The 9,039-nt window shown below is 52.1% G+C and overlaps 1 protein-coding gene across 8 annotated transcripts in view; it reads right to left on the bottom strand.

Moving 5' to 3' along the window:
- Nucleotides 1–1,933: 1,933 nt before the first annotated feature.
- The window catches only part of Dennd2a (DENN domain containing 2A), an 85,800-nt gene continuing 78,694 nt past the window's right edge, over nt 1,934–9,039 (bottom strand). For all 8 annotated transcript variants that reach the window (XM_047561000.1, XM_047561001.1, XM_047561004.1 and 5 more), the window contains 5 exons: nt 7,314–7,355; nt 5,160–5,277; nt 4,650–4,895; nt 3,205–3,291; nt 1,934–2,226 (listed from right to left, as the gene is read on the bottom strand). In XM_047561000.1, the coding sequence (XP_047416956.1) occupies nt 2,195–2,226; nt 3,205–3,291; nt 4,650–4,895; nt 5,160–5,277; nt 7,314–7,355 (525 nt within the window). In that variant the 3' untranslated portion in view covers nt 1,934–2,194. The remainder of the gene's footprint in view (nt 2,227–3,204; nt 3,292–4,649; nt 4,896–5,159; nt 5,278–7,313; nt 7,356–9,039) is intronic.

Here is a 9,039-nt window from a genome sequence, read left to right as displayed (position 1 = left end):
TTTTTTTTGGTGCTGGGGATCGATCTCAGGGCCTTGTGCTTACAAGACAAGCACTCTACCGACTGAGCTATCTCCCCAGCCCCACCCCCACTTTTTTTGATACAAGGTCTCAGTAAGTCGCTGATGCTGGTCTCAAACTTGCCATCCTTCTGCCTCAGCCTCCAGAGTCCTTGGGATATTACAGGCCTGTGCCACTGCTCCTGGCTAAGCCTGGGCAATTAAGTGAGACCTTGTCTCAAGATAAAAATAAAAAGGGCTGAGGATGTAGCTCTGTAGCTCAGTGGTAGAGTGCCCCTGCCTTCAATCCCCAGTACTGCAATAGAAAAAAAAAAGAGTTGGGGAAGTAGCTTAGTGGTGAGCACTTGCCTAGCATATGCAAGGCCCTGGATCTGATCCTCAGCACTGAAAAACAATACAAAACAAAAGAAAACAAACAAACGGTAAAGGATCGGTGAGACTGCTTTAGTATAGCCATAAAATAAAGTAAATCATTGGGAATGTTGATAAAGATGTGTATTTATTCACTGGAGGTAAACAATATAATAGAAGATAAGTTAGAAAAGAAAGTATATTCCAAAATGTTAAAAGAGATCACTTCTGAGCAATATAAAAATACACAGAATTTTGCTATTAATAAAGTTAACAAATCTGAGGAGCTTGCTTGATACAACTTCCTACACTCAGATCTCATCCCAGCTTCCTCAGCCCTCAGCCACACAACTTAATTTTTATGTATAGCCCGGTCCCTACCATTCTGGGGAGTTTTTGAGAAATCTGGTGTAACCACGGATCCTCTCCCTTGAAAAACAAAAGGATGCACCATCTTGGTTTCAAGTCTGGAGGGGCAGCGGCCCCTGGCTCCAGCTGAAGGAGGAGCCCCTCATGCAGAATGGGCAGCGTCGACGCTGCCTCATTTCCCTGGCATCCCGAGGGGACCCAGCTGTAGGGTATGCAGGGGTGGTGGCCCCAGGCCACTCTGAAAACCTCCGTGTGCCGCACACGGGGTTCTTGCTACTTCCCTGCTGTCCTCATGGGGACAGCTCTGACTCTGGCCTCCTCCTGGACCCTGCCTCTTCTGGTTCACCGGTCACAAAAATCTTTGGCTGTGTAAGTCTAATGAAGCAGCCCCACCATCTTGCTCCTGGCTCTTGTTAACACATTGACAACAGCCCCTCCTGTTTACCCTGCACACTACTGTCATGCAGGCTGTGATGGTCCCTGAAATGAGATGGGAACTCTTCCCACAGCTGATGTAGGAATGGGGTCACAGTAGTGGCCTGTCACAAGGTGGGATCCACATAGTATCATAAACTTTAGTCGGAGTCTTTTTCTTCTTCTTTTTTGGAACTGGGTATAAAACCCAGGGCTTCACATACTTGAGGCAAGAGCTCTGTCACTGAGCTACACCCCAGCCCTGTACCATAAACTTTCGGACCCCAAGGACATTTTATGAACAGAGCTCACAAGATTTCCTTTTTCTGTGTATCACTAAAAGTCATGGGCTGCTTGGGTGTGGGTGGTTCTATGGCTTCTGAGAGAAAAAAGGCAGTTAAGAGTCAAGTCCCTCACAAGGCCCTGGGTTCAAATCCCCAGCACCACAAAAAAATAAATAAAGAGTCAAGTCCCTTTGGGAAGACAGAAGCTGCAGCCTCGGCCACCAGGTGGCATCACTGACCAGTGGGGAAGAGCTGCTCCTGCCTGGGCTCCACTCCAGCCAAGGAAGGGCAGATTCTGCACCTGGGTGTACCTGCCTGCAGGTGTCACCAGGCCTCCCCCCCACCCCCAGCCCCTGCCTGTCCCCAGTGGCCACTCCTTCCCATCTCTTCCAGGCTCCAGCTGCTGACCTGCTGCCCCAGCGGGACATGAAGTAGGGGAGTTTTCTTAGCCATGGCAAAATAAAAAGAAAACCCAAACACTTTTTTTTTTTTTTTTAATATCAAGATTAAAAAGCCCAAATTCCAAAACCAACCACCAAACATGTTTGGGTGTGGGTGACTCCCTTCCAGGGTGGTCCTGAAGGAGTGGCACCTCGGACAGCTGCAGCCCATCTTGGGGAGAGTCAGTGGCTGCACCTGCTCTGGTTTTTGTCCCAGCTCCTGGGACAACCCAGGGCCACCTTTCAGAAAGGCCACCAGGAACTATGTTTAAAACTGGTGGTCACACTGGGAGGAAGTTTCCCTTGAGGCTGAGTTGATTACTTCTTGTGGAGAAACTTCATTTTATTGCCTAAAAAAAGAAAATGAGAACATTCATCAGGTGGACAAAGGGTGAGTTACACAGTGCCCCTCTTCCCCCAGGTACAGGGCTGGGCGAAGGGGTGCACCCCCGATCCCAGTCACCTGGGAGGCTGAGACAGGAGAATCACAAGTTCAAGGTCAGTCCAGGCAATTTAGTGAGCCCTTCAGTAATTTAGCAAGATTCTGTCTCAAAAAATAAGAAGGGGTGGGTATGTAGCTAAGTGAAAAGCAACCTGAGGTTGAATTCCCTGTACTGCAAAAAAGAGGCAAAACAAGAGATGGACACCACCCCAGGTACGGTGTGGATAATGGTGATTCCAGGCCGCCTGGAGCCTCCCTGGCTCTGGAGAAGCTGGGGGTTCCCCTTTCTGGAGTTGCCCCTCTGGCTTCTCAGCACATGCGCTGCTCTGATAGGAGGGTCTTTCTCAGACTGGGAGGTCTGAAAGGAAGACCCTCAGAGCTGCAGAGCTCGTGGTGTCTGGTGCTGTGTGACGGAAGCCGAGGGGCACACATCCCAGGAGCCACGTGAGGGACACTCCAGCAGCTGGAGGTGCCGGGCCCTCTTGGGCTGGCCTCCCGACCTCCTAGCCTCCCTCTTCATTCTCCCTTTCCCAGTAAGGCCTCCGAGTGGGCCGAGCTGCAGTCCTGCCTCTGCCTCACTTTTCAGGGGCACCTGGAGGCCACTCTGCTGCCCCCCACACTGCTCTGTCCCCAAAAGGTGTAGAAGGAGACTGCAGTGAAAGAACAAGACAGCCTGGGGTCCAGGAAAGGGAAGGATCTGTCTCCTTGGTTTCCACTGTGGGGACAGAGTAGGGTAGGAGGTTAAAATCACTTCTGCTCACCAGATGGAGGCGGCAGAGTTCTATGCTATTTAGGGACAGGCCCTGGCTCAGGGAGCAGACTGGCCAAGACTCCACAAGAGTCACTTCTGGAGGAAGCTGGTGATGGCGATGAGACCCAGGCTTACCCAGTCCTTTCAGGAACCTGTTGACGCCGCTGTGCTCTCCGCTGGGGAGGGTCTCTAGGTACTCTTGGGCTCGGACCTCAAACAGACCTGGTGACAAGAGACCCAGCCATTTCAGTTCCTCTGCTTCGCACTTCACAGGAGCCCATTCCCTCCCCTCCACAGGGAAGAGAGAGCTTGCGTCTGAGCTGAGCGGCTCCTGTAAACGTGCCCTGAGCCTGAGGTTCACAGGCTTGTTTCCTCTCGCAGTGGCCCAGCCTTGCACAGCAGCTGTCTTTGGAAAGCTGTAAACTGAGCGCGTACATGAAATCCCGTTCTGACGCGACAGACACCTTCCAAGCATCTACCCTGTGCCACGCACACGGTTTCAAAGAACCAGGGAGGAGGAGCTCCTAAATTCTCCCGTTTCCTCACACTTTCTCCTTGGGGACCTTGGCCAAGTGGAGCAGTGCCCTGGGAACCGAGGCCTGCCTAGGGGCTCAGGGAGGCTGGACATGCCCTCCCTGGATCCCTCCGCTCTGATACCAGGTGCTCTGTCCTTTCTGACTACTCTTCAGGGACAGGGCTTCCTTCCACATACTATGAAGCCTTTGTCTCTCACCTCTCAGCAAATGGTGAACTATCAACACAATGTAAATGGGTATATTTAAATGTACTCAGCAGCCTTCTATCTGAAAGACTCTTTCTTGAGGTGTGTCCTGTGATCCCTACTTTCTTTTCCCTTCAGATACCCCTTACCAGAACGACCTGACGCCTGCCTGCTCCTGCCTTTCCTGGGAAGGGCCGCGGGAATGCAGGGTCTGGGTGCTTTACTCAGTCTCTGGGTTCACAGACCAGGGTGCACCCGCCTGTGCCAGAAGATCCCCAGAAGCTCCCCTGGCCCCTGCACAGCCTCCCTGCCCAGGTTGAACTCCCATCTGCCACTGCTCTGCAAGCACTTCAGATTTTAGATTCCCCAAAGGGCTTAAGACAAGGTACAAAAGAGACTGGGACCGTTTCAAAACCACTCCTCCCTCCCTGGAAGTAGAGTGGGACCCAGGCAGATGGGGACCGGGCAAGTCGCCCAGGTCTGTGGGCCCAGGCCCATTCTCTCCCTCTCCACTGTCCCCTTCCCATCTGTGGAGAGAGGGAAAAAAGAAGGGTGGAAGAAGAGGAGGCCGGGAGAAGAGGAGGAGAGGGTGTCCCTGGTTTCATCAGACTGGAGAGATGAAATGGAAGGGGCCTTGCCAGAGGCTGGAGGGCGGCTCTGCCAGAGGCCAGGAGAGAGCAGGAGCAGCCAGGGAGGGGCGGAGGTCGGGTGATGGCTCCAGCTCAGATGCGCTGTGAAAGAGATCCCTTAGGAGGCCAGAGGAGGCCAGTATGCTGTTGGCCCCTGCACCACCCGTGACCTTCCTCCCTGCTCTTCCGGAATCTCTAGCTCCTGGCCCCGACGTGGAAAAGGCCCTAACCCTTGGCGTCCTGCCGGCGCAGCTCCCGCTCCTGGATGAAGCCCCGGAACATCTGGGTCTCCATGAAGACCTCCAGGAAGCGGCGGAGGCTCTTGGAGGAGACAGCTTTGCGGAAGGCCTCTCGCTGCAGGGTCCTCTCCTCGCGCTCCCCGGACGTCAGGAACAAAGAGTAGTGGCCCACGATCTCCACGAAGAAGCGCACAAATGCTTCGGACACCACCTGGCTCAGCGGGCTGGCCTCGGAGCCTGCAGGGAGGGGAAGGCCACAGGCAGTGAAGGCAGGCGGCCAAGCCAGTGCCCGAGCGAGGCCAGTTAGTGTCCCAGCGATCGCTAGCACCCGTGGCAACTGTCCTCATCTAGGAAAGTTCCCTAAAGTTAAGTCATTTCCTTCCCCCTTTGCACAGATATTTAGGCCCCAAATAGGAGAGATGGAAAAAATTTCCCCGAGGGAATGGGGTCGTTGTGCAGCTGCTCTGAGGCCCTCGTGGTGGCGGAGGGAGCTGCTTTTACCCGGCGTGCCGTCCAGGGGCCCTCCATCCTGGTCACAGGCCAGCTCGTTCCTCTGCTCCAGAATGTGTTCCAGGGCTACCTGAAGCTTCCGGGGCAGGATGGAATCCTCGTCCTCCATCTGTAAAGCAGAAGCAGGTGGGCCTTGGCGCGGGTGCCCCTGGGTGGCACCACACCACAGCCATGGCGCTGGGCAGACTGGCTTACTTCCCAGGTTAGTGGAAGGAACAGATTTAGAACCAGATCTGAGGTCTGAATTCCAGTTCTACTTTGTATAAGATGAGTGAGCCTCAGTTTCTCCTCCACTTGTAAACTGGCCTACCAATCCATATGTACATCATGGCGAAGACTAAAGCCATACAATTCTCTTGTGCAAGTGCTTGGCACTTGGTGGATACTCAAGAGGTGTTTTCCACTGTTCACACCCTGCAGGGCAGCTTGTGTTCATGGGGCAGTTCTGTCCAGAGCACAGGGCCAGTGTGATCTGGCTCAGAGCAGCAGCGCCTCAGTGAGGGCTTACCCTGGGGGCTTTGGAGTGAGAGCGGATAAACTTATGATAAAGGCAGTGCTACCATGACTCAGTTCCTCAGCAGTGTGGTGCCTCCAGGTTCACAGCTACCCATCATAATGCCTAGGAAGACTTTCTGTCATTTTTTAATTTTTACTTTTAATGGCACTGGGGACTGAACTTAGGCACTTATCCCTGACCTACATCCCCAGCCCTTTTAATTTTTTTTTTTTTTAATTTTGAGATGGGGCCTTACTGAGTTGCTGAGGCCAGCTTCAAATTTGTGATCCTCTTGCCTCAGCCTCCCACACTGCTGGGATTATAGGCATGCCTACTATTCCGAGGTGTTTTTTTTTGTTGTTGTTTTTTTAGTATTTTGTAGTTGTAGGTGGACACAATACCTTTATTTTATTTTTATGTGGTGATGAGGCTCAAACCCAGGGCCTCACGCATGCTAGGCAGAGCGCTACCACTGAGCTACCACCGCAGCCCCATTCCCAGTCTTTCATTATTATTCTTTGCAAGATCTAATAGGAGTTAGACTTCTTGGGTAAATGATAAAAAGAAAATAAATCTGTATAGCTTTATCTGATAATGAAAGTAATTTAAAATCATTATAGAAAATACGTGAAGCTGGGCATGGTGTTGCACGACCGTAATCCCAGTGCTAAGGAAGCAGAGGAAGGAGGCTCAAGATAAGAGGCCAGCCTGGGAACTTAGTGAGACCCTGCCTCAAAATAAAAAAAGAAGGGCTGGTGGAGTAGCTCAGTGATAAATCAGTGGTAAAGCACCCCTGGCATCAATCCTTAGTACAGAACAAAACAAAAAAGAAGAAAGAAAATACATGAAAGTTCATTAAAATAATTTAAATCACTCATAAGCTGTCTCTCCGTCTCCCTTCCTAAGACGACCAGCATTGATGTGTTGGTAGGTTTTTTCTGAAATCATTTTTTCTTTTGCAGTGCTTGGGACTGAACCCAAGGCCTTGCACAGCAGACTACCACCAAGCTACACCCCCAGCCCTTCCTTTCAGTCTTTAAAAAAATTTTTAATTTGTACTTTAATGTTTATATTTTTTCATTTAAATTTTTTTAAGATGCATATATGTATTCCTTCCATAAAAATAATGTTTACAACTTTTTGTCCTTTTTTTTGGGGGGGTACTGGGAATGGAACCCAGGGGCACTGGACCACTGAGCCACAGGCCCAGCCCTTTTTTATTTTATTTTATTATTTTTTTTGTGGTGCTGGGGATTGAACCCACGGCCTTGTGCTTGCGAGGCACGCACTCTACCAACTGAGCTATCTCTGCAGTTTTTTTATATTTTGACACAGGGTCTCGTTGAGTTGCTGAGCTGGCTTTGAACCTGCCATCTTCCTGTCTCAGCCTCCCAAGTCACTGGGATACTCGGAGTGTGCCACTGCGTCTGACTCTGATCCTAAGTGTTAGAAAAGCTTTTTGCCTCAGAACACACAGAAATCAGCCCCTTTGTGCCTCTTGCTTCCTTCTCACCCCCAGAGGAGCCCTGGCCTGAGGCCGTCGGTGTCCAACGCCACCAGCAACCCCTGGCCCACCATAGATCCCCTCCAGAGCTGCAAGGAGGTAAGCACAAAGGGAGTGGCAGGCTGGAGCCGGCCCTCCTACTCACCTGTCTGAGGAACCGACTGTTGATGAGGTCGACCACCAGGACCTACAGGACAGGGGAAAAGGGACAAGTATTGTCACCAGGGCCTCTGGGATACAGGTGGACTCAGGGTTCCTCCTTCCTGGCTAAGAGGCAGCTGGGGTGAAGGGTGGGCCATTCGGGTTTCCCGATGTTGTTTCTGCAGTCACAGATGGGGGACTGGGAAGGAGGCAGCCCTCCGGGCCCTGTGCTGCCCGATGGGCTCCTGGCCTGCTCTGGAGGGCTGAGGAAGAGCGTCTCGGGTTGTTTTTAAAGTGTCTTGGTTTCTGAGGTGAGGCCCCCACTTGTTCCCATCCCACTCAGTTTGCCACTCCCCACCTGGGGCTTCTCCCCTTTCTGCCCAGTTGTCCAGGGCATAGCACCCTCTCCCTGCTCGGGTGGGCTGAGCCTCGGCCAGGGCCAGGTGGGGTGAGCGAGGCCTAGTGTGTGAAGTTGAAGGAGACCCTCACGTTCTGCCTCTGAGAAGGGGACTTCACTTGACCCCAGCAGAGGACACTGGTTATGAGGGAGGAAGGGGCCTGGATGGTTCCCTAACCACAGTCAGAAACAGGTGGGCTCAGACAGGTGCCAGAGACCTGGTGCAGATCAGAGGGTGAGCCATGTGAGGATCACAGGGCACCCACACAAACCCTTTACCTGTAGGACCCTGGGCAATTAGAAGACCAGCATCTTGAGCCCTGGGGAGAACAGAGGGACAGACACTACTAGGTTTAGGGCTGAGCAGCACAGCCGGGCATGGTGGTGCATGCCTGCAATCCCAGTGGCTCGGGAGGCTAAGGCAGGAGGATCCCTAGTTCAAAGTCAGCCTTAGCAACTTAGCGAGGAACCAGCAACTCAGTGAGACCCTATCTCTAAATAAAATACAGAAGATGGCTGGGGATGTGGCTCAGTGGTCGAGGCCCCTGAGTACCGCCCTCCCTCCCAAAACGACTGAGCAGCACTCTTCAGTTCCCTAAGTTTCCATCTCTGACTGCTGGAAGTCCCCAGGACACAGGGGCAGCCACTTTAGAGAAAGGGGCTGGGATTACATAACTCCAGAAATGCCAAGCAGCACTTTCCTACTGGGATGCTAATCTAAGAACCCAGAGTTTGACCATTAGCAATCTGGCACTTGTCTTTTTAACTAATATGACAAAGTACCTTTTATAGGTAAATAGTCATTTTTGAGTCTGTTTTGTCATAAATTCAAAAATGCATTCGAAGTTGGGTGTGGTAGCACAATGCCTATAATCTCAGGGACTCTGGAGGCTAAGGCAGGAGGATCCCAAGTTTGAGGCCAGCTTTGGCAATTTGGTGAGGCCCTAAGAAACTTAGTGAGACCCTGCCTCAAAATAAAAAATAAGGGGCTGGGGGTGTAGCGCCGTGGTAGAGTGCCACAGGTTCAATTCCTTGTGCCACACAAAACAAAACACACATTCCAGCCACAGCTAGTTCTTTGTGTCTGCCCCTCCCTTGATGCTGGCGGGTGGGAGGGAAGAGGACAGGACAAATGGCCGCGTCTGGAGTCAGGGCTGAGAACTGGCTAGGTTGTTCACTGTTGTCCTCAAGGGCTGCTCTGCCCATCATCTCACTTATTTACATTTCACGTTACCTTCTGCAGTTCTGAGGGTGGAACCCAGGGCCGGGCACAAGCTTGGCCATTGCTCCACCACTGAACTACACCTCAACCCGTCACTTCATCCACGCCTCC

The sequence above is a fragment of the Sciurus carolinensis genome, chromosome 8 (assembly GCF_902686445.1).
Source record: "Sciurus carolinensis chromosome 8, mSciCar1.2, whole genome shotgun sequence".
In the NCBI taxonomy this organism is placed as follows: Eukaryota; Metazoa; Chordata; class Mammalia; order Rodentia; family Sciuridae; genus Sciurus; species Sciurus carolinensis.
This window is presented reverse-complemented; position numbering and strand designations above follow the sequence as displayed.